General features: G+C 37.0%; 1 protein-coding gene across 5 annotated transcripts in view; it reads right to left on the bottom strand.

Annotated features, from left to right (window-relative positions):
• Positions 1 to 1,155: 1,155 nt before the first annotated feature.
• LOC150080456 (uncharacterized) overlaps positions 1,156 to 26,461 on the bottom strand; it is a 68,742-nt gene continuing 43,436 nt past the window's right edge. For 4 of the 5 annotated variants that reach the window (XM_090381634.1, XM_090381633.1, XM_090381635.1 and 1 more), the window contains 2 exons: positions 18,995 to 19,189; positions 1,156 to 3,218 (listed from right to left, as the gene is read on the bottom strand). In XM_090381634.1, coding sequence (XP_090237760.1) covers positions 2,943 to 3,218; positions 18,995 to 19,189 — 471 coding nt within the window. In that variant the 3' untranslated portion in view covers positions 1,156 to 2,942. The remainder of the gene's footprint in view (positions 3,219 to 18,994; positions 19,190 to 26,461) is intronic. The other variant, XM_090381637.1, reaches the window with a different exon arrangement.

The following is a 26,461-nucleotide window of genomic DNA, read 5'->3' as shown; positions in this document are numbered from 1 at the left end:
TTCTTCCAATCTTAGTCCCACCTGACTTATGTGGGATGTGATTGAAATGGATGTACAATTTATGAATTACCCAAAACTACAATCATTTAATTATGCGTTAATATGTCAGCAGGATGGTTTGCCACATTGTTAAGCATATTTTGTAGGCCACGTTTCTATCCATATCCAAGGAGGCTTAACACATCATTCCAGTGGCCATTGAGTATATATTGCTTGTTTGTTTTTTGATGGGTCTGCCTATTTGAGGGGTGCAAAACATGAATTCACGGAATAAAAAACATACATACACCTAGGGAATTGATTAACTCGACCACTGTAAAAAAAATAACATAAAATGTCCTGCTGTCTACGAAAAATAATCTTTAATCTCAACTGAGGAAAAGAATTGAATACAGATCTTTTCCACGTGATATGAAATACCTGCAATAGTTATAGGTGTACTAAATGGGAGCGATAAATAACTATCTTAATCTTCTTGTTAATGAGAAAGAAGATTAAAATAATTAGTTCGGTCTTATGCTGAAGAATTGTTGGATTAAGATTCTTGCCATCCTTACCTTGAATAATTTTGCTTATACCGTTATTCAATAGAGGTAGTTTATCAGCGAGGTTGATTTACGAGTTCTGCGAAGTGTATGCCACATGTAATCCTTGAAATGAAATTCTTTTGGATCCAATAAAAATGCAGGGGGTGTTTAAAGTTCCATTTTGTGCAAAAATTATGTAAAAAGATGACGCCAAGGTCATCTATCTTAATTAAACAAAAGAAGGTCTAATGCAATATATTCTACTGGATTTGAGTGATTTAGAACACGATAACGAAACGGTATGACATTTAAATGGATCGGCTTCGAGTGTATTGGTGGTCGCTTAGCTCAATTTGGTAATTTGGACTGGCACTTGCGATGAGAGGTAGACCATTAACGTAAATCATTAATATATAAATCATTATGTAATTCACTCATCTGGTTAGAGGTTCGTAACTTTGTATGAGCGGAATGCTATATTTGCAAATACTGTCATAATAAGTATTGTAATTCGAGTAAGTCGATTAATTTGTTCTAGATGAGAATTATTTGTTCTTTTTCCAAGTCAGAGTAAATTTCTGTTTTACTGTAGTTCAGAAAGCCAAAAATAAAATGAGTCCACACACAATCATTGAGGGACATCTCATATTTATTGTTCTACAAAACATACTCCATAGCATTGTGTCACCAACAAAATGCCAAATATACAGACAGTTATTTCTGACACTTCAATTTCTCGATTTTTAGATAGAGCACTTATGGATTTTGCTTGCCAAACATGAAACAAATGAAAGTAGCAGATCAATCGTGGCCCACAAAAACACACACAAATACACGTAAACAAACGCACAGACAGACAAACATATAGGAAGAGATATTTTCTCTTCCAGAGAGGAAGCCAAATATTAAATAAACTGATACTTTACATAACATGGAAGAATTTGTTCAAGAACACAATAATTTAGATAACAGTCAACAAGGATAATATGAAACAATAGCCTTCTTAACATCATCCGAGTGTTAGTTTACAAGTATATAATACTTGAGTCTGCCTAGCATGGCGCTGCTCGTACTCATGAACACATTGAGGAACTATATCCACGAATATTCCCAAAGATTACACTCCCTTTACTAGGCATTAATTCAAAACTTATTCGTTCACTAGTTAGTTTAATTGGCACTGATTTTCGGTGGTAACAAAACTGAGTTCCTGACTTTGTAGATTTGTATTTTTATGCTGTAAATAATCACTAATTAAATAGTGAGAATTAACTAATAAACAGGACGAATTTTCTTTTAGAATACCAGGGAAGACAAGAGTTCCGTATACTTATTTCTCATTCTTTAACCATTATTTTAACTTCGTTGCATTCTTTTAAAAATATTTAGTAATCTAAACAAAGCTCTACAAAAATGAATTCACATATAATTTAACACGTCTATTATTTTATATCAGGAGACGTTAGACAACCCGTATCTGTTATTTTTTACCATTCAAAGCGTACACTTTCTTCAGCTTTCTTCACTAGAGTGTGCGACACTCGTTCAAAGTATCCTACGAAGTATCAAACATTACAAATCGCTTTAGTTAAGGCCTGCAGATATTTAGTTGCTGAGGATAAAGAGAGGAAAATTGGAAAAAACTGTCATACTACCCATTAATAGGGTTTGCACCTTCACTATCTACGTATAAGAAATCAGCAGAGGCCCAGAAACATTACACCAGACTTAAGATTTACATAATATGCATGTACGTATTTATATATGCGTTAATTGATGTAAATTTTCAAACTGATTATTGAAGATTGTGAGTTGAAATGTGAAGCATGTCAGCTTTCCATTAAATTCTGTGGAAAAAATGACTATGAAGATAAATATCAATCTCTTTGCTAACAGTGGAAGTTTAAAAAATGTATCAAATACTTGTACATCTTAACACTTGTGCCATCCGTTTTAAAATTCATAAATTCGACCCCAGCAGAAATAACTGAATAATAGAAGCGTTGCATTTTAAACAACAAATTGTGTTACGTCACATCACTAAACGTAACCATAAACAGGGGCACTTTCCGTCTTTTTCTTGGTTAGCCTGAACTTGGATGGCAAATGTGTTAAGAAAAAGCTGCTATAATAATAAATATTTATATATTATCCATGCTTGTTCTAAGAGTTTTGTTTTTACGGTTGGGTAATCAACGAGATAATAACTATCAAAAAGAAATTAATTAAGAATTAACACAAAGCACTGGATATTAATACAACACTGATGTAAACATAAGAATCACAGTGTAGCTCTTTTTTTTTTCCTTTCTAATTTAACATTGCTTGTTTTTTTTTTTTTTTTAGAATTATTCCAGATCTAGAACGGTAACCAGAAGAGAAGTAGAATGTCAAATAATGTTTCTATTTTTGTGGTCAGCACTCCGTTGCAGTTTGTTCAGGAGAATGGGGCGCCATGTCAAGAGGATCGGGGCTGACGGATTTATCCGCTGGTCCATCGCCGACGTCAGTGTCTGGAGTGCCCGTGCTTCCTACACCGTCCCTTTCTGGGTCCACGTTGTTCTCTTGAATCTCTTCCACCGACTCCTGGTCAGCAACTGCTACCTGATGATCCTCTCCATTCTCAGAAACAGGAGGCATGCTGGGCGATGCCATTTCCTCTCCGGAAGGAGACAGAGGAGGTATGGGACTCTAAAGAGACAAAAAATTGTTGATATTAGTAAGGATTCGTTAGAAAATAGGATACATTGATACAACATATGCATTTTAAAAAGATTACTTTTAAATACTCTGTTGTGCTGTTGTGCAATAATTCATGTTTAGACCAAACAGCGAAAATGCTTCTGTGTTCGGATTGCAAATTAATTATTTTCTCTTTAGTAATGAAAAGTATTTTATTAGCAAGCAAACTCTCCTATAGTTCTTTTTCTTTCCTCTCCCAAAAGTAGCTTGTGCTAGTAAACTAAAGTAAACTAAAAAGTATTAGGAACAAAATCAACAAGCTTCAGATATGAAGTCATCAATCAGTGCATAGCGAAACTAACAGGATATATATACAGGATATCTACGTTAAAAAAAATAACAAATCTGGTTAAAACAAATTTTGGAACTAAAAATTAATAAATTAATTTGTAATTTATTATTTTTTTTTTTTGGTGGTGAATTTATCAATATCAATTCACCACCAAAAATGGTAAATTAAAATGGTGAACAAGAAGAGGTAGTGGACACATATGGTCTGTGATACTGAAGGCTGGTTCTTGAATATTTTTCGCACAGTCCAAACAAGCCTAAAAGTTTCGAACTGGAAGTGTTCCACACAACATGTTGGATCATGCCTAACAAACTATGTTTAAGCCATATATGTTAAGACATAAACGACATTACTACAAACATTGCAGAACAAAGAAAACGTGAAGAGATGTGTTCTATTTGCGAAATGCTGGAATGTATAATGTTGCTTGTCAAGCGGCACCGGATCCCCCTCCCCTCAACTCTGCGTTTGTATACTCTATGTTGCAGTACAAACTCTGTAAAAGCCAAATATAATGTAAGTTTTAGTGTTGATTTGCATAGTGTAGTGTTGGGTTGTGTTGGTCAATGCTGGAGTATACTGAAGCACAACAAGACCCCTTAAAGAAAGCTGTTTTTTTCTAGCAAAATGAAGTTTCTTGCTAAGCTTTAGTGGGCGTTAAGGTCCAAGGCAGCCGAAAGCCATGAGGCATCAATATATTGTGGCTGCGTGCATTCTTTTGTAGAGTTGCAGGATGAAAAACCAGGTTACTTGTAATTTGGTTATTATGAACCAGCCAGCAATATATGCCTATATCTTTATCTAATTGGTTATAATATGTCATAACAATGATGTAAGTGTTTCCCCCCTTTTCGTACCGCTTGAGCCGTGTGTAAATACAAGGACTTAGTTACTTGGCATCCAATTTAAAATGTTTCGTTTCGAGTTCCATTTCTGATTGCCTCCCCGCTCAAAAACTAAACCAGACCGGCGTAGGATAACTCTCCATCCCCCTAGAACAACACAGACATGACCATGCTAACCCGAATAAGGTAGGATTTATTGCAGGCACCATTCAAGGTGCGGGATGCTGGCACTGCTCAGAGTGCGGGATTTAAAAGTCATTGCAAACCCGAAATGGGTAGGATGTACTGCTGGCACCGATCTAGGTGGAGGATTGCTGGAACTGACCACAGTGTGGGATCTACAGGCACTATGCCATTGGCAATTACACAGGGGCACCTGTCCCCCGTGACTTTTAAACCCACATCCTTTCCTATACTTCGCCTAAACTAGGGTGGATTAATTCTCCCCTGTCAATCCACCCAAAATTCATTCCCCTTTCAATCCTCTCTTCTTCTATGCCCCTCTCTTCTAGCTCTCTCTTTTTTTTTAATTTATTTTTTATTTATCTATTATTTTATTTATTTATTTTATTTTATTATTATTTTTTTATTTTTTTTTACTTGGTCTCCGTCAGGAAGTTCAGGCAACCCTGGCGGAGGCCAGTCAGAGTATAATGGGCAGCCTGGCTCACCTCCCAGTGGTGGTGACGAGCAACGTGGGGTTCCCTTAAGGGCCCTGCGGCCAAGCAGCCAGAGACAGAATAACAGAATATAGCACTACTCTGTCACAAACCAGACACTACGCTTTTTCTGGCTTTTACAGAGATTCTGTAATTCTTCACAAAGTACCATGGTGCAGATGTGGGAAACCACTGGTGGCACCTTCCAGAAAACACTATGCCTCCCCGCTCAGGTTTGAGTTAGCCGGTACCAAGCGCAGGTGTTAGGCATTTTTGGAACACACGCAGCTACAGACTAGTAAACACGAGAAAGCAATGGAAAGCCAGTGAATATAGCATGCATAAATTTCGAATGGTTACAGATCTGCCTTCGGGAGGCAGAATACTTAGTTCACTCTCTTTAGCAGATGACCAACACAAAGTCACAATTTCTAACTCATGGATGGGAAACCTTTGGGCAGTCTCCCCTTGAGTTAGAAATTGAGTTGTTGATGATTAAATATTTCTTTAAAGACCCTAAGGCAAATATTAAGGCTGCATTTGTACGAGAAAACACCTTTTTGTCAATATCTTCAATGCCCATGTGAGTTGGATAGAATTTTGCTAATACAGCATTTGTTTATTATTACTGGATGAAAATCCAGACTGTTAAGCAGGACCGTACTTAGAACTAGACGCATGAGGTGCTACTGAGAGCCTCCTCTTGCTAGGAGTTCAACTTCTAATATGCATTGCCAGAAGGGAAAGGTGTTCTAATAGCTGCAAATAAATTATTTAATTCAAATAAATAGTTTATTTCAATTGCTCTGCCAAATAAATTATTTGTCTATATTTACACAGATATTTATTTGATTCAAATAAATTTTTCTCTCCATATATGAGTGTGCGAAAAATATTTAGCGTCCATCACTCTGTCACAAAGCTAACAGAAACTGTAGATGGAAAACAGACATTTCGTGGCAGTAATAGTGGAATGGGGAGGGGACGTTTTTATCTTTATTCCATAAAACAGCGTTTCTTAAAATGAGGTCCTCGGACCGCTGGGGAGCCGCAGAGCTGTTGACAGAAGTCCGCAAGGGACGTTCTTTATTTAAAAAAATAATAATAATTTATTGAATGATCTTTAAATTAATTTTATGTGAAGTCGAATTAAAATATTTAAATTTAAGTATACTGTGTAAAAATTTATGTGAATGTTGATGTGAATTTATTTGTAGTAAGAAACACTTTCAACTTTTCTTATAGTAATAAATAATAGTAATATATAGTAACAGCATTATTGTTCTTCAAAGAAACATCATCCTTTACAATATGAATTAAATATTACAAAATAAATAAATAAATATATTGTAATTTAAATGTAATTGAATAATTAATTAAAATAATTAATCTGTATTAATAAATATAGCTCTTTGTGGACATACTTTTTTTGTTTTCTTTTTTTGTTTTTTTTTTCAAATAAGATGAGGATGTTTCTTTAATGTTTCTGGCAGGGGTCGGCGAAGAAAAAAATTTAAATGAAAAGAGGTCCTCGGCCTTTCTGACCGAACTAAGAATTATCAAGGGCAATTTTTTTTTTTATTTCGTGAAAATTTATCAATATATACCACCTGTATTGTTTCATCCTTAACAAATCAAATTTATAGTTCTCTTTAGGGTAGGATTAACGATTGAGCCAAGGCAGGATATGGCCAAACCAGCAACCCGTTGATGCATTACAACAAAGTGTAGAAGAAGTAAACCAGGTGGAACAAAACATATTTCAAGAAACACGGTACAATCCATCATTGTCGTATATAAATGAAGAACCACCAGAAAAGAATCTCAATAAGACATTAAAAGTGGCCTATATATGTAAATGAAAAGTTTATAGAATATTTTTAATAAGTAATTACTTAACTTGCTTGGAATGGTAATTACTTAACTTGCTTGGAATATCTTAGTCAATTTGACGAATTTTTAAAGCATCATTTAGATATGTATGCTAATTGTGGACCTGGTAGAGCAAATTATCTTTCCCAAAAAAAAAAAAAAAAAAAAAAACATGTGATGAATTTTATAAATTTAATAACGAAAGGAAGCAATTTATTTTTCACCAATAGTTGACTCAACGCCCGATATTCGTCACGCAGCTCAATTAATTTTTATAATTGGGTAGGTTCTAACTAATGCGGACATTAGAGAAAGATTTTTTTTTCTCTTTTCATTTCCTACAAATACAACACACCTCTTTGACTTCTTTTAATTTCCTACAAATACAACAGCGTGATGTAGAATACTTAAAACGAATAATTTTAAACAAATTAAATGATTTATCCATGAATATTCAAAACCGCAGAGGGCAAAGCTAGGACATTGTTTCCAACTTGGCAGGAAAGTACAGTATTCAGAATTTAAGGCCAAATTGAAACAACAAGTCCTAAAACCGTTCTTTAAATCTGATTGGTAATAATGTAGCAGATCTTGTCCTAAGTAGTGCATTATTTTATACAACATTTCTACAAATTTTTCTGCTTCTACAAGACGATGGAGTATACTAGACCAATATTTAGGAGAAAATTCAGTTATATTAAAAAAAATTAAGCGAAAGATGGCAAGCTATTGAAGACATTGAAGATTATCGTCATTAAGAAAGGGTATAAACAAATTCACCAAACTTTAATTAATTTATCCACCTGTGAAAGTGAAAAACCTATTTCCTAATCAGAAAGTTCGAAATTGGCCAAAAGGTTTACGAATATGAAACTGCATTATTAACACTACAAAATAAAATGACCGATTTATCTTTATTATTTTCTAAAACAGAATCGACGAACTTGATAAATTATTGACGTATTCTCAAAGAAAATGCCAGACAAAAATGTTTTAGTTATATGAACAGTACTGGTGAGAAATAATACATTATGTGTGAGTATTATTAATATAAATTACTGTTACTATTGTGTTAAGCTGTTGGTTATTTCTATTATCTGTAATTTTTAACTTTTGCAAACATATTACCTGATATAAACATGTGTACGTGTATTATTTTGTGTTATCAATTATGATATTAAAAAGTTCTTCTCATATTGATTTTTTAATTTTAAAATAACCAAAACTACAAGGGGTTCCCCTAAGGTGATTTTGCGTCTCAGACCACAGACCTCTTCGTCTATCCAAACTAACTAGTTTGGATAGACGAATCTCATTTCTTCCTCCATAGGGACACACCCACAACTGTGTCAGTTGCTCAAACGAAAATCTATTTACACTGAGCCGCCACTACATCTTGTACAAAATTACCATTTGGTGTTACCACGTTACGACATTTTATTGGTCAATATTTCCTTGAGGAATATGTTAACGTGGCATTCAAAACCCTTGCAACAACAGACTGGAATAAAATATGCCAGGATGTTGTCAGCCATCATTTTTTTAAGAATTTGAATAAACGAAGCGTCCTTCATACAGGGTGATTCAAAAGTCTCCGTACATAGGGAGATTGACAAACTATCACTTTATTCACAAAACATGCTCTACATCGTTGCCATTTCTTTGAAAACGCATACGGATGCATCTCTCCTATTGATGTTGAACTCGCATTAACACGTCTGGTGTTATGCGTGTAATTGTATTTCGAATGCGTTGCTTTAGGTGATTCATGTTGTGTATCTTTTCCTGGTACCCCATGACCTTCAAGTTCCCCCCCCCCTACCCTGTTGAATTATTGCACAAGTAAAAATCGAGTGGGCTGAGGTCTGGAGACCTCGGAGACCACTCTTTGCAAACTCTGCCAGCATCATGTCGGCTGTGCCTTCATTCGTGGATGACCACTTCTAGGTTGGTCAGTAACACTTCCAGTCTTTTGAACTTCTCAATAAGTTTGGAAACAGTGTCGTGAGTGCATTGCAACCTTGCGACAGCTTCCTGATCCAGCCATGAGAATGGTTTTTATACGCTCTTCTTTAGACAAAGGTATTTTAGAAGGGTACCTAAAAACAGAAAAAATTAAACATTATTCCCTATGTATGGAGACTTTTGAATCACCCTGTTGAATTATTGCACCAAAACGGAACACTGTCTCAATTCAGTCTGTGTTTCTGAAAAGTGCCAGAGTTTTGATATCAAAAAGCCTCCACAAAGCTTTGATTTAAATCACTGAAACTTTTGGGTATACTTAAAAGATCAAATTTCAAAAAAAAAAAAAAAAAACCCTTAGAATTGAAATATCAGAATTGAAACAAAATTAGAAGAGTAGTTTTCAATATTTATTCGGACCAACTTACTATCTCAGCAAGTATATTTTAATTATTAATCGTATATAAAGGGGTGGCCGTATGGAACACTTCAGTTGAAGTTATGAGTACTTCACTCCCTCCCCAAATAAATTTTGCAGTATTCACTTGGAATAATAAATAAATTTCTGTTTGTAACATTTAAATTCATCATGGAAAGGTATCTCAAAAGATCCTTACGGCTTCAAAAATCTATCCTGAATAAATATTTCCTAGCAGAAATAGTTTTCATTCATCGAAGAAATCTCTCAATAGTATTTACACTTCATGAATATTTGATATGGCCCCGTTTGTAACTCTGCAGGTGTTCCAGTTTCAGCTTCTGCTGTTGAGTGTTCCTTAGTAAAATCATCTGCATCGCAGACTCCTTCGCATCATTGATTTCTTGAGAGGAGGCGAAACGGAAAATTGACCTTTCGCATGTTTCGATGTTATACTTCGATTCAACCGTGGAGGATCTAGAGGACTTTACATCTTCATTGTAATTGCTTATGGTAGGCAATGAACCAGTCTTACAGTTAACAATAAGCAATGCATTTTTTGTGGTTGACAGAGAAAGAGTTCAATAGTGCTTGAGTGTTGTCTAGGATCCCAAGGAGCAGTTGAAATTTTTAGGCTTCACTGAAAGCTTCCTTTAGATCTTCCCTACAGTTGGGTAAGGATTAACTATTAGCTTGCTTTTTTTTACCGATTTGGATGAGCTACATGAATACCAATCAGAACTCTTTCATTTTTAGCCACTCATACCACAAATAAATGGCAAGGCGAGATGAATGGATTTAAGAAGAACAATCTCTAAGTACTGAAAAGAAAAACTTGGTGATATTTCCTTTGCTAAGTGGACAGGATGAAAAAATGTAAATGTGCAAAAGAAATTTTATAAAAAGATTTCAAAAATAAAATTTAAATTTATTTAGCCATAATCCACTTAGTCGATTCAAAATTCAAATTTGCCTGTTATATACGGTTTTACTTGGCTTACCTGTAAGTCATAGTTTGGTAGAAAATATGCAACTGCATCTTTTCACCTGTCAATATTTCCCTCTTCCACCCATTCCTATCGAATATCCCTAAGTAAATGCGAATATCTTCGTATTAGCCCTCGTAATTTCTTCTACTTGTAAACTTATAAAGCTATTACCTCTGAAAACGAAGTTATGTTATTTTAAAGTGCAAATTCGTGAATTTTAATAATTTCTGACTTTCAGTTGGTTGAAAGCTAACTGAAAACATTTTTATTGGAACATGCGTTCTGATGTAGAAGCTACATCAGAACGTGGAAAGGGTAGCGGTGAAAGGAAGTGTGCGTGACAATTTTACTTAAAACCCTTTGTTGTTTCCCTCAAAAGAAAACTGGCAGTTCAATAAAACTGTTCAGCTTTTCTAAACTTGTTTCGCGACTTCTTTTCTCGGTGAATGCTTCGACTATCAACTATCCAACAGACTAATCACAGCGCGGTTATTTTGTTCCCTCCAGCATCACCAGAAAAGTTTTTATCCTTCGTTGAGTAAAGTATTTGTTCTCGTGCCCTTTGGCTTAGTTTGGCTCCCTGAAGAGGAGCATTTACACCATACTTTCTTTGTGCAATCCCCAAGTGAAAGAATGACTCACTTGTACAATCCGTGCTTCTTTTTACGACTCACGTCAGGAAGAACCCTTTTGATCGTTCTGTTGACCGCTACACTTCTCACACAATTTACGTAGGAAAAACACTTCAGTTCATGTGTGAATTTTGTCGCCTTTTCTCACGAATGTAATTTAAATAAAAACTGCATAAAAAGAGCATCTAGTTTTCTTCTGAATTAGATTAGATTTAAATAAGTGTACATATGTTTTTTTTTTGTTAAAACAGTTATCTTTAGTCTATTCATAAAAATTTACGTAAATCCAGTTGACATTAGTAGTAGTAGAGGCATGTGATGCAAGAAAGCAAGCTTATGTAGCATCAGACGAAAAAAAAAACAAAAAAAAAAAACATTTCACACATCCATTCCCTCTAAACGCTTGTCCAGTTCCTCCTGGAATTTATTTAAGCTGTTAACTTCCACAACGACAGATGGAAGTTTATTCCAGCAATTAACTACTCGCTGGCTAAAGGCAAATTTCCTCATATCTATTCTACAACTGTCTTTCCTCAATTTGAATCTATACCCCCTCAGGTTCGTAATCTGAGCAAGAAGAAGAATCCCATCAGCATTCAGCTTGCTCAACCCATTCAAGGCCTTATACACCTCAATCAAATCACCTCGCAGACGCCTAGTCTCGAGACGCTACAATTTGCAGAATTTAAGTCCTTCTTGGTAAGAGGATCCGTTCGTTCCCCTCACCAATCTTGTCGCTCAAGGGCCCCGGGTGCCAAGCGTATTTCGAGTCCAAGCAATATTCTGCGATGTATAGAGTACTCTTCAAAGGAGATTAAAGTTATTTTTAAATTCTTATATTTCTTTAAAGTCTTATTTCAAAACGGTTCTATACTTGTAAAGCCACAAGTTAGAACACAGAAAGGAAACCCACCTTTCTATCTTTATCCATATTTCTAGGTCACTGACCAATTAACACTTTAACCGCTTGGCCACCTAGCGGCACTGTTCCTGCCTTCCCGTGACGGGGCCGGACACCTTTTTGCCAAGGGCTAAAAGGAGCAAACATGGCAAACACAGACCATCAGGATATTGAAAACGATAATCCAAAGACTGATCGGATGGAGTATCCTTGCTCATCGTTATTAATCATCCACTCTCTTACTAGTCAGCCTATAAGTAAATTGTCTCCCTTTGTCATTGAAAAACATCTGGAGGGAATTGCATTGCAGTATCTCCCAAGACGGTTAAGAGACTGCAATCAGGAGACTTACTAGTAGAAACCACGAACCACAGACATTTCGAGAAGCTGTTACAACTCACAGGCTTCGCTGGCATTCCAGTAAAAATATCTCCTCCTGCAACTCTAAATTCATCTAAGGGTGTAATATCCAGTTGGGACCTATTAAATGTCACCGAGGAAGAAATAACTCAAGAACTGCAGGGACAACACGTAATTAAAGCAAGACGAATAATATTAAAAAAGATAATCACTTACACCTACCAGAAATATTATTCTCACCTTCAATACACACAACTTATCCTCCTCTGTAAAAGCAGGTTATTTACTTTACCGCATCCGCCCCTACATTCTAAACCCTTTAAGGTGTTATAAATGCCAAAAGTATGGCTACTCACAAACTGTATGCAGAGGTCCTCAGATCACATACAAAGTAGCCGTACAGCTACAAAAATGACCTTCCCAAATTGCAAAGGTGACCATCCTGCATATTCTAAGACATGCGAAAAGTGGAAAACAGAGAAAAAAATAGTAAAACACAAGATTGAGAACAAAGTCAGTTACCAAAAAGCGAGAAAACTAGTTGCACCTACTATAACCGAAAATATGAGCTATGCCAATGCTGTAAAAAGTATCAAACAGTCTCCACTCAAACTGATGTAACAGTTCCTACTAACAGATCAATTTCCGATTGGGCTAAAAATGTTCTTTCTGAGCAAAAACCAAGTATACGTAAGCAACAATCCAAGTTCTCTGACCAGGCAAATAATACTCCTCTGACAATATCAGCGGCATCTCTTACTCCAGTGATAGATACTATATCTCATAGTACAAACGCAAATGTAATGAAAAGTATTCAGGACAAAACCATGGACACAGATGGCATATCCATACAGGAAGATCCCCTTCTAGAAATCTATGCAGAAGAAGAAATGGACAGTGGTCGGCCAGTTTTCTCCAAAAAAGATAAACCAAAATTGGAATGTCATAAGTCAAAATCTTCAAAAAGCAGTCAAATACAACTCCATCAATTAAACACAAATAATGCCTTGCATTTTACAATGGAACTGCAGAGGCTTTCGTTGCAACAAAAATTATATTCATGATCTAATTAACCGATATTCTCCAGTTGCCCATTGTCTTCAGGAAACTTACCTAACCTCGCAAATTATTCCTTCGATAAAGAACTATTGCCTTTACCGAAGAGATCGTAATACAGCAAATGCTGCCCATGGTAGTGTAGCAATCCTGATAGATTCAATGATCCCAACTAAACATATTCCACTTCAAGCTGAAATAGAAGCTGTTACTGTTAATATAACTCTCCGTATTTCAATAACACTTGTCTCAATTTACCTACCACCAAACCATACTTACTCTTTAAAAGGTCTTGAAGTCTCTTCGTACAGATACCTCCACCTCTCTGTATATTAGGGGATTTTAATGGGCACCACCCCTTTTGGGGCGATCCTAAACTAGACAGACATGGTCGACTCATTGAAAGCTTTCTAGAGTTACAAAACCTCACCATACTCAATACCGGTGCACACACACGCTCACATACAGCTCCTAACTGGACACACCTCAGCAATAGATCTCTCAATTTGTTCTCCAGTACTGGTCCCGACCATAGAATGGTAGGTTTTAAATGATCCTATGGGCAGTGACCACTTTCCAATCATACGCAATTTTTAATATCAAAGACTCCTTCAAACAAACTCCACAGGAAATGGAAATTTCTTCGTGCAAACTGGGCAAAATTTCGATCATCGGGAAAAAATGAAGAAAAAATCCACCTCCAGAATATTGATAATATAACAGATTATATCACATCCCATCTCCGAAAAGTGGCCAAGGACATAATACCATTATCAAATCCCCTGGCCGCAAGCATTATAATTATTGGTGGAATGAGGAATGCACAAAAGCAAATAAAGCAAAACTTAAAACCTGAAATTGATTTCGGCAATGTCCAACCATAACCAACCTCATTAATTATAAGAAGTAAAGGGCAAAAGCACATTTTATACAAAGGCAAGCCAAGAAAGAATCCTAGACCCATTTTGCATCGACCTTTTACAGAAACACTGATCCCAAAATAATATGAAAAAAAATTAGACAGTTATCTGGTAAGTTTCCTACCATACCTTCTCCAATCCTCTCCTGGAAAGGGCAAGATCTATCCAGTCCCTTAGATATTGCTAATGCTTTGGGCAATACTTTTGCTGAAATCTCAGCGGCATCAGCCTATTCTATGTCATTCCAACGAATTAAAAACTCTAGAGAAAAGCATGCCATTAATTTTCAAACTGTCTGCCTTCTTCCATATAATAAACCTCTGAATAAAGCATGCCATTAGAACAGCCCACAATAGTGTTGCCGGACCAGATGGGATTTATTATGTCATGCTACAACATCTTGATGACAAAGCTTTGTGCCTGCTCCTGGTTTTTTACAATCGTATAGTTTTAGAAAATGTTTTTCCAGATTCTTGTCATCACTCTACTGTTTTGGCATTCCTAAAGCCTGGGAAAGATCCAACCAATCCCCATAGCTATACACCAATATTTCTTTCAAGCTGCCTGAGCAAAATCCTACAAAAAATTGTCCACAGAAGACTTGTCAGGTTCATAGAGTGAAAACATCTAATGAGCCATAGTCAATATGGCTTTCGTAAAAATAGGTCATGTTTAGATCTCGCCATTCTAAACATGAATTCGAATTCCGAATTCGCCATTCCAAATGCCTTTGTTAAACGTGAACACCTTGTAATGGTTTCAATAGATACAGAGAAGGGTTTTCACACAACCTGGCGGCATACCATACTTAGTGATCTTTATTCTCTTGGTCTGCAGAGCAACCTTCCTATATTTGTTCAGAACTTCCTACATATACTAGTGTGCAAAATTTAAGGACCAGTCAGATTTTCACCTGTATCTTCTCATAGTAGTGGCCTGGATATGGGAAAAGCATATCAAACGAACCTCGTGAGGTACAGAAATGATGAAGGAAACAACACCGACACAACAACGGAAACAAAACGGTACAGAGGGACTTTATTCAAAAATGGCAACTTAGCAATGGATGCCATGATACAGATGCATCACTGCCAAAGATGGAACAAAGGGAAGAAGTGGTCCTTAGTAGGAGATGTGGCACCCCTAACGTCGATGCAGGCTTTGCACCGCCTGTCCATACTTAGAACAATGTTGTTGATAAGTTCTTGCGGTAATATTGTCCATTCCTCTGTCAGCGCTATCTTCAGCTGGTGAACATTTTGTGGTGGGTGTGGACGTGCCGCTAGGCGTCTCCCCAGAGCGTCCCATGTGTGTTCGATGGGATTTAGATTGATGGAAACGGGCAGGCCAATCCATACGAACGATGTCCTCACTTTCCAAAAGCATATCAACAGCTGCAGTGCGATGTGGTGTGACGTTATCATCCATAAATAGGAACTCGGGGCCAATGGCACCTCGGAACAGACGCACATTGGGAAGGATTACCTCAGTACAGTAGCCTGCACCAGTTACCGTACCGCCTTCCAGTATCTGGAGTTGTGTACGTCCATCCAAGATAACGCCTCCCAAGACGAGAACCCCTCGACCGCAATATCGATCCCTTTCAGTGATATTTTCGGGGTGATACCGTGTGCCAACCTCTCGCCAGATTAGCTGACCTCCAGAATCGCTGCTGAGACTGAATCTACTCTCATCAGTAAAGAGTACTTTAAGTTAAGATTTTGTGGTTGTAACCTTTAGAAATAGTGTTGGTCCTTAAGTTTTGCACACCAGTGTACTAGATTGTTTCAAGTTCAATACCAACATGCCCTCTCCGCAACGTTCATGCAGAATGAAGGTGTTCCACAGGGATCAGTACTGAGTGCCACTCTGTTTGCTCCTAGAATGGATTCCATCACCAAACAGCTTCTAAATACAGTTGAGACTTATCATATTTTCCCCAAAATATGAGATTTATTGAACGGTAGCTTCAGATATCACTTAATAAAATACAACAGTGAGCCAGTCTCTATGGCTATCAACTCTCGCAGCAGAAAACAGTTGCTATCCATTTTTGTAGGCAACACAAACTTCATTCGGATCCTGAACTTCAAATTTCTAATGCTTCCATCCCACTCAGTAATAACATCAGATTTCTAGAATTAAGTCGTGACAAGAATTTAAATTTTATAGACCATATTAAAAATGTACGTACGTCTTGTCTTAAAAAGTTAAAGATACTCAGAGTTTTATCCGCCCAAACATGGGGCGCAGATCGTACCTCTCTGCTTCGGCTATACAGGGCATTAATCAGACCTTCGCCTTGATTATGGAGCTCCCATCTATGATTCTGCCAGAACTAACGCATTACACTGGCTTGATCCCATTCAACACAGTGCTTTAAGGATTGCACTTGGTGCTTTCAGAACGTCGCCTACACATAGTCTCTACATTGATGCTCGCGAGCCCCCACTAATTTACGTAGGAAAACACTTACTAAAGTATGCTGTTAAGCTACAAAGTTGTGCCTCGCATCCTATTCAGTCATACCTTTTCAATCCACCATTAGAAAATCTCTACAGAAATAAACATAGTATAGTAAAACCAGCTGGTCTTTGTCTTCTTGAACTGTCGCAGGTTTGGAATATTTCCATCCATTCCGTACAACAGATAGTAACTTGCTCTCAACCACCATGGGCTTCTCTTCCTCTAGTGACTTGTGACCTCTGTCAGTGGGGAAAGAATATTTTAAAAGCATCAAATGTCGGACAACTTCATGCGGCTCACACTCAAAGATATACTGATTTTTCTCCAATTTATACATATGGCTCTAAATCTAATGCAAACGTTGGAGCAGCAGCAGTGTTTTCATATATCGTTATTTCAGCAACCCTTCCGTCTGAATTCAGTATCTTCTCAGCCGAATTATATGCAATTAAACTAGTTTTAGAAAATCTGTGTTCTGACTGTTCTTTAAAATATGTTATTTACACTGATTCCCTCAGCTCAATCATAGCATTATCTTATTCTTCAGATAAAGTTCACCCTGTCGTAAATGAAATTAGAAGCTTATTGTTACAAATTGAAAAACACTACCAACTGGTCACCTTCTGTTGAATTCCAGCACATTCTGGTATTTTGGGCAATGAACTGGCTCATAAAGCTGCAAAAAATCCAACTACCTTAGATTTATTCAATATCCCTGTTCCGGCATCAGACTAACAATAAACTTTTTCAGTTTAAACAGGATCAGAAAATTTGGCGCTCCAATGTCCGTACATCGAGACGAGAAGAAGTAGTCCTTTCAAGAGCTACTTCTTCTGGCCCATCTGACCCACCTCCATTTACGCACAGGATATGATCCACCATAGTGTCCACATTGTTATATAAATCTGATCGTGATACATATTCTGATTGACTGTCCCTACTATAAAGAAGACAGAACTTCGACCTTGCTATCACTGGTTAATCTTTGTAAACCAATAACTCTAGAAAATCTCATTGGTGACAAGGCAAATATATCTGAATATTTTAACTTCCTCAGGCAAAGTGGACTTTTTAATCATTTCTGATTTCAGATTTTTTTCTGTCACAGACTAAAATTTTCTAATTTTTTTATATAATAAATGAATAGGCGCACTGTAGCCATAGCAGCTTATGCGCTATTAAACCCCCATAACAACAACAACAACAACAGTTGTCGCTCAAGCAACTCAACATCCTTCCTAAAACGAGGCCTCCAGATCTGTACGCAGTACTCAAGGCGTGGCCTGACCCTGGTGATTATCCCTTATACAAAGGGATAATCACCTCCTTATCCCTACTAGCAAAATTCCTATATATAGAAAAAGAAATAATAATTATGATGTATAACGAATACTGAAATTTTGGACTGCAAGTTACCATTTGTTTGTCCATAAAGCATTTTCGTAAATTTTTAATCTCTTCTAAATCTCAATGCATATTTTTCGCACAAAGAAAAAATCAGTGCTTATCCTCTCTCCATAGTACGGTCATGAAAATATTCTTTTTGGTTGGGGTTCATTGTTTCTGATATGCGCCAAAGCAAGTAAGGCCACGAGGAATTACTATATCGTGTCTGTAAACCGTGCGTTTGTAACTGCATGTATTCCGAGGTCGAACTTACGAAAGAAAAAACCATACATCTCCACCGGAGATGCATGGTTTTCTTCGTTATAAATCATTACCAGATGAGTCGCGCTAAGCGTTTGAAAAATCCTGAGAAGTTTCTGCCAGCGTTAATAAGAATAAGAAAATCGATGAAAGTAAGGGGGCTGATTACTAGCATTGCCGCTATGCAGCTGCGGAGAGCCATAATGTATTCTTAAGGTCAGCGTTACATAGAATCTAACCACTACGTTCTCTTGAAGAACAACACAATAATCCATATACATGTGAAATTCTTGTCATAGCAGACAAAGCTGGAAATGAAGTTTGAAAAAGTCAACCGAGATGGTACATCCCTCTTTATGTCGAATTAAAAACAACAATATTAATCCTCACTGACTAACGTGATGCGAAAGCGGCTTCAGAGTTCAATGCAGTGAGCTGCGAGAGATTATCCAAATTGGCAGCTGTGTAGTTTGCAGAATTATGAATAATAATAATTCTTAATCACCCAATATAGCGAATCTAAAAAAAATTCTTTATGGACTAAAATTCAAATTAATCCAGCTGTGAAGAACACAGTAGCAGCAAGACGCCATTGCATCATTCCATAATTCCATCTGCATTAAAACGTTGCACTGACGTAGCATGTAATTGGCGTTCTTAACGACCAAGAGGTGTTTAAGGATGCGTGTTATTGAATCACTACCTGTGTTTCAGATCCATGTGTGCTCCCCTTCTCGGACCCGGACAACGAACCTACTTTAGAAGATGCCCGTTCCTTAAAGTTCAGCTTATCAGACCTGATCTTGACGGCTCCTCCACCTGGTGAATGCTTGATGTTGTCCATCGACCCCACCTTTGAGGCAGCCTTCTCTTTGAAATCCAACTTGTGTGTCTCAATCTGTAAGAGAATAATAATTACAACCATAAATAAATAATTACTTTGACCCAGTTATGTGATTAATTTCATCGACTGCCTTAAATGCGAGCTTAATTTTAGTTCAATTAAAGCCATGATATGTGCTCACATCGGTGCAGAGAACCATTCTGCGCAACATAAATTCATTAGCAACTGCGGGCTGCATATAGTCTAACAGTCATGCTCAAGAAACAAGACCGTGTTTGGTGCGATCAGTTCAAACAAGACCAAAACGCACAACACCGCTATCATCTGCACACGACAGTGGTTACATTATTACGGATGGGAGATGCTTGCCCCACAGACCTGACCTTATCCCCAATGGCTTTCATCTGTGCACGCCTTTAAAAAAACATCGTCTGTCAAAGAACAAACTCGGTACTGGTGATCAAGTTAAACGAAGCATCGAAACATGATTGAATGGGAATATTCCTGAATTTTACAATACCAGCACGTGACACAGTCAAACGAGTGTCTGAATGTGATGATATATGTATTTTTACAAAAACTGTTACCTTACTTTACAAACGGCCCCTTATATAAACGTATAAAAGATATTTTGCACTTTGTTATAAAAAGATATAATTAGATAAATCAATAATATGTTTAAAAATATAAAAAGAACTGCATGCACTTTTAGGAAGGATGTGTTTGATCCGCTTCGGTTCAATTTCTGTGGTAAACGTGCAAAATATTAATTTGAATAAAAAAAAAAAAAGATGTGCTACAAAAATGTCCCGAAGAAGAAACAAAACGTACTGTAAAATAATAATTTCCAACAGAGGGCAATTTATGTCCTGTGGGAAACATCGTTTCGTCACTTGTCACTCGCTTGGAGAGGTCTGGTTCGATTCCCGTCAGGAAGAATTCTTAATGGCCTCTTCAATACAGGCTATGGTTAGCCGATCTCAGGCGAAGGAAGTAAGGTTAATCCCCATGAATTACTCCAGGTTTTTCAGCCCCACACACACCACACCTAATCTGCTCATGGACAAACTTTTATACAGACATAATACACGCTCTATACTCATATATAATACTCTACCAAAATATTAGAGAACCCACCTAAAAGAAAACATCCTACAGATGCAAATTCAGAAAGTTCCGATTAAAAGAAATAGGTACAGTTTTTCAGACACCTTTCGTGCATTAAATATACATTCATTCAAACAAAAAAAATCCCGTGATTCTACACGGGATTTTGTAAACTTAAACTTCATTAGTCCATTGTAACTTTAACATTGCTATCAAAGTGACAGACATATGTCGAGAAAAAAAGATAACAGATATCTTTCGAATTTATGGTTTTGTTAATTTTTTTTACGCATCGATGATTTTAATATAAAAACTTGAATTTATGCTTCTGGATTTTATTTTATAAACCTGGAAATTTTCTTATGTACGATTTTTATTTTGTTTTCCGTTAGTTAATTAAGAAGGTTCTATCGAAGTCCTAATAGCTTTCGTTCTAAAGCTTTAAAAGATAAATCGATGACGAGCACTAAGCATTATCTCTATGAGAAACGGCTTAGAAAATGTGATGTCCGGAGCTTAGAATGCAGTAATTGTTCATAATTTTGCATTACTTCTCACAAGTAAATCATCTTTACTGCTTAATATTTTCTAAATAAAATAAAATAAATCTGCAACCATTGTCAATCCATTGCAGGATGGAGGCCTCCTCAACAGACATGTTGAGGGAAGAGGCCATAATCTGCCACGCTGGTCCAGTGGCGGTTGGCAGATCGATTGTATTTAATAGTCAGGGGCTGGAACGCCGGTCTACTCAAAGAGCGTATGCTATTGCACTCTCACCCCTGACCACTCCGCTACGGAGGCCTTTTTCCCAAAATTTTCTAAATATTAAAATAGTAGTAAATTTTTTTGATGAGGGAGGAGTGTTGTAGCTAAATCCCAGATCATGGAATGCAACACATTACCTTCACAAACATTACCGTTGATGTGGATCTTTCTGCTGTCCCCCTTGGTGGTTCAGTGGCTATTAAGGAGACTTCTTAGCTTTGAAGCAGGGAGTATTGCAGTCCTCATGTAGTGGTAAGACGAATTATTTTCGTTACCTTGCTTCTACTAGAGGGATTAACACCAAATTTGTGTTAAGCTGTTTGAATAACCACCAGATGAACTCGAGATATAAAGTACCAGTGAAAGTAGGTACATCTCGTGTGATTTTCCCGGTTTATCGACACTTGTACTGATACTTCATGGCAGAACGGATATCAGATGAGAGATCTCAGAAGTTTATAAACAGGGGAGAGAAAAAAAGGCCATTTCAACTTGGACTTTATCGAAAGTGAAAGTAGTATAAGCATACTAATACCTTGTAATAGCCTTCTAATATAGTGGAAACAATAAAAAAAGTTTCATAAAAGAAAATTAAATAGGAGAATTATATAAATATTACATGTTATACATAATTAAAACTATAAAAATAGCTAAAAATAAGCCTAGGTTTGAGTCCTAGGCTTATTTTTGAGCCAGCAGGAAATTTCTGGCTTTTTCATACTATGGCCAAGTTAATCGGTCTCTAGTAAGGGACTTACGATTTCTCCTGAAACTTAGATTTTTTATTATGCAAAACAGGTGAGCCGACCAGAAAATAGAGGCAGTTTACAGATACGATACATTTAAATCTTAGCTGCATCGTGGAAAATTATACAGAAGCCAAAATCAAATTTTATATCTACAAAAAAATTATATATAAAATACTTTTGTATAGATTGCAATTCACGCAAAAATTACTGACAGTACAGTATACCCACTGTATAATCATTATACATGATTATTCAATGATAATCCAAGAACACGCCAATTACTATTACGGTGTTAGAAAAGACCACGAATTTTTTTTCCCGAAAATTTGTGGACCTTTGGTCTATACATATTTAGGAATTCCTTTAAATAAAAGGCACCATCGTAAAAAAATAACTGGTGTCTGCAATAATGTATTTAAAATTATTCAAATTAACAAATTAAACACAGATTTCATTATTCATGTTTAAATAAAAGAATTCGAACTTTTTTTTAAAATCACCACTAGCAAAACAGCAACAATATCCCTATAAAATACAAATATTACACAGTGTGGTCGCATAGACACTAATCTGCCTATTTTATGTAATGGACTGTTAACATCATCCATAAGGCGTGCCATTCTTTAGTTTTTAAAATTACAAGGAAAGTTGTTCATTTTGTGAACGCCTAGGGCCAAAGACTGGTTCTCAGCACACAGAACACGGAAACCGACCCTTGAACATGCGATTATATATATACACACATAATAAAAGACAAACCATAGGAAATTGCTCATTGTAAATAAAGTAATGTTCCAAGGGAACTCCGACACAACTAATCAACTGAGCTTCTCCACTGTGGAAATAAATATACGCAATTTCATAAGGTATTCACATCTTCTTTTTCTAATATGAGAAAGACTATAAGGATCCAAGATGACAATAAAGCATATATTTTCATGCAAGTTGAATGAAGACTTCTTTTAAAATAAAGCAGCAAAAAAGAAAAACCCATGCTGGAAATTGTCTCGCTTATTTAGGAAAAAGGGTAAAGAAAAATATATATTTTAAATAAGGATCACCATTTTCCACTGCTTTGAAGCATCCTCGAAACTGTTCAAGTTTCCTTGAATAGAATGGACATCGGCAGACCTAGTCAATTGCTGATGCCTACTCCTAGCATCGCGTGGAAGCAGAAATTATAGAAGCACCACTCACGTCAACTGAAAATCACGAACATGAATTAGAGCAATTAGAGAACACTTATCTCCCGAAGTAAATTATGCAGCCTGTCGTAATTGCTACAAGAGCTTGTATTTTAACTGCTCGGGCTTCTCAAAATCTACTTAGCAGGGAAAATCCATCCACATGTAGGATAAATGAGCAGAAGAGACAATATCACGCATGCCCAAGCAGAATATCAGCCGACTACAAATCAACCAAAGATTACTCAACGGCCTTTGGATTTTAAATCAACATGAAGTCCTTCAGTGATGCCAAGGAAGAAGAATCAAGCAACAGCACAGCTTGGATAAAACTACTCAGCTATGAAGTAAACATTAAAATGCTTAATTTAACAATAGCAGATGTATAATTAAAGGTATAGATGGAGACCCGGAAAGTGCTCAGCTCAAATATTTACGACGCGCATCCACTTATAGGTTAATTAGCAGCCGCGTATGCCAATTTGTTGCAATCCTTATCTCATTATATTTCCGAAAAGGCTGCTGCGAGCAAAATGAAGCACAAGATGCCAGTCAATTAGCTCATATTGTGGCTGCTCTTGTTGTGCAAGTGGTTACCTGAGAGAATAAACTCATTCGCCCATGTGTATTATGTCCGTGAATTGCGTGTGTTCTCTGGTCAGTTTTTATACTTCGCTGGAAGAAAACGCCTGGAATTCCAGGAGAAAAAACTTGCTGTCCTCACCTGGACCGGACTAACTCAGCTATGATGTGAAAAAAGTCCATAAACGTTCCCAGCGTTATTGAAGGGATTCGAACCCAGACCTTTTCATACGTTGTAAGAAAGACAGTGGCTACAATCACTTTGCTATTTGCGAGGGCTTGTAGTGATGCTTATCAGGCTACAAATGTTGAAATCGTCAGAACGAAGAAAAGGAAGCTACCGATTACTCCCAGCCTTGAGGTTGGATTGTTTTGAATTTTCACCGAGGCAACCAAAGGTCTTTGGTCGGTTTGACTAGGTAACTCTTGCCTGGTGCCTACTAAATTGGCTATAGTAAGTAAGATGTAACCGTAACTCCTATACTAAGAGGGAGGACAAATACTGGCTTGCACAAGTGTGCCCTGGGAGAAGTAACTTCTGATATTTTACCAAATTTTCCCGTTTTGAACGGGAAGACGAAGAAATATTCCAGACAATAGCTTACTTATGCATACAGTAACATTGAAAACGTGAAGGAAGTTTCCATTGAAATATTTAAAGTTTGGTCAAAATTCTTGAAAATATGCAGATTCCTTATTGGATTCTGCATATTTCTACAGAAAATAGCTTCAAAATCCATGAATATATTGCCTGAAATTCACAAATTAGCCTAAAGAGCAGCCCGTCAAACTCGACCACTCATTAGAGAAGTATTTTAGTGTTATTATTCCGAATAAGTTAGAGCTAATAAGTTTTAAATTGGCACTTTTAATAGATCCTTGTTTCACATCTTTATTCTTCTTGGCTTAAAATTGCATAAGTTATCTCGATTCACAAGAGAGAATTAATCATAGTACTTTTAAATTCGTTGTCTCTGTGCTAATATTTATTGGTAAAAGGGCCTGGTGGGCCAAACTGTCTCTCTTCATGAATTATTTAAGTCTCTGTGCCATAAGCTGGGTAGATGGTAGATACAGTCATGTAGATGGATGTACTTTAAATATCGGAACAGATCACCAAGGCTAGCATCATTTCCCAGAATAAGGATTCCTATAAGATAGATAGCGAACTGAAGGTGAATTTAACGAGAATCACAATGGGGAGGATCAATCACGATATGTTTGTTAGTTCAGTCTGATAGAAGGAGCATTGAGGAGGACTTTCTCCAATGAGTAAGAATAGATGTGAGGTGGGAATGGAATGGCCAATATGGAGCCTCTTCCCGTCTCTTGCATCTGTAGATTCATTCCCACAGTTTTCGATCATTTTTAATCTGAAAGAGTTTATTATTATCTTGTGCTCATTATAGTTGAGACGAGTGATTTCTGCATGCTGCTTCTGTACTGATTATAAAATTTTTATAGTCAGTATAAGATGCTTGGAAAGGCGGTGAGATTACGCTGTGGGGTGTTTTGCGGCAGAATCAGTTTATTGTTTCTGTCATGCCACAATGGCGTGGAATCCACCGAGATGTTACGCTCTGATTTGGCTCAATGCAAGAGAGTAACTGAAAGTGGATTCTTTTTAGTATAGGGTGAGAATGAGAGCGAATACTTATTTTGGCAGATACCGCACTGAGTTATTTATGAACATCAAGGCAGAAGAAATCGAAATTTCAGCAACCCGTTCTAGAGCTAATTTAATGGCACAAGGTTCAGTTATGAAAATACTATGTGTTGTTGGCAATGACGCTGTCATGTTAAAAGATGGAAAGACCCCAGCAGCACCCAACTGTCACTTTTCAAACTATCACTGTAATTTTCATATACTTCGGCTTTTGTGAAAAGTATTGCTGAAGGTGAATATTTGATATAATAGGCATCCTAGCATGCAAATTCCGAGTATCCAATATAAATCGATCCACCACCTAAATTATGGCACACATTATGCAACTTATTCAAGCCAATATAAACATGAGTTGCAACCACATCACCTCATTCCCGTTTTTTTATCTTGCTCAGTGGGATAGTGATATCTACAGTACTCGGGATGGCACGTAATCATCGTTTCATTATTCTTTAAGATGGAGGACAGTTGGACAACTTTAAGCCGGGCAGTGGCAGATACAGGAGGCACGTTGGCTTAATGTAGTAGTGGTGGCATGTGATGCAAGAAAGCAAGTGTATGAGCTTATGCAGCATCAGCCAAAAAAAAAAAAAAAAAAATCACACCATTCCCTCCAAATGCCTGTCCAGTTCCTCCTTAAATTTATTCAACCTATCAACTTCCACAACGACAGATGGAAGTTTGTTCCAGCAATTAACCACCCGCTGGCTAAAGGCAAATTTCCGCACATCTATTCTACATCTGTCCTTTCTTAATTTGAATTTATGCCCCCTTAGGTTCGTAATCTGAACAAGTGGAAGGATCCCATCAGAATTCAGCGTGCTGAACCCATTCAAGGCCTTATACACCTCAATCAGATCACCGCGCAGGTGCCTAGTCTCCAGCCACTGCAATTTGCAGAACTTAAGCCTCTCTTGATAAGAGGATCCCTTCATTCCCCTCACCAATCTTGTTGCCCTTCTCTGTACACGCTCAAGTAAATCTACATCCTTCCTAAAATGAGGCCTCCAGACCTGTACGCAGTACTCAAGGCGTGGCCTGACCATTGCCTTATACAGAGGGATAATCACCTCCTTTTACCTGCTAGCAAAATTCCTATATATCATTGACAAAACCCCATGACCTGCCCTGGCAGCCTGTCTGCATTGCTCAGAAAACTTCATATCTGCCTGCACAATTATTCCCAGGTCTTTTTCATTTTCTACCACCTTAAGTGTAGTACCACACAGTTGGTACGTTTCTCTGGGGTTACTTCTACCCATATGCAGTA

Source organism: Mastigoproctus giganteus, chromosome 9, assembly GCF_048544385.1.
Source record: "Mastigoproctus giganteus isolate SK-2022 chromosome 9, ASM4854438v1, whole genome shotgun sequence".
In the NCBI taxonomy this organism is placed as follows: Eukaryota; Metazoa; Arthropoda; class Arachnida; order Uropygi; family Thelyphonidae; genus Mastigoproctus; species Mastigoproctus giganteus.
Note: the sequence above shows the minus strand (reverse complement) of the source record. Positions and strands in the feature narration are given on the sequence as shown.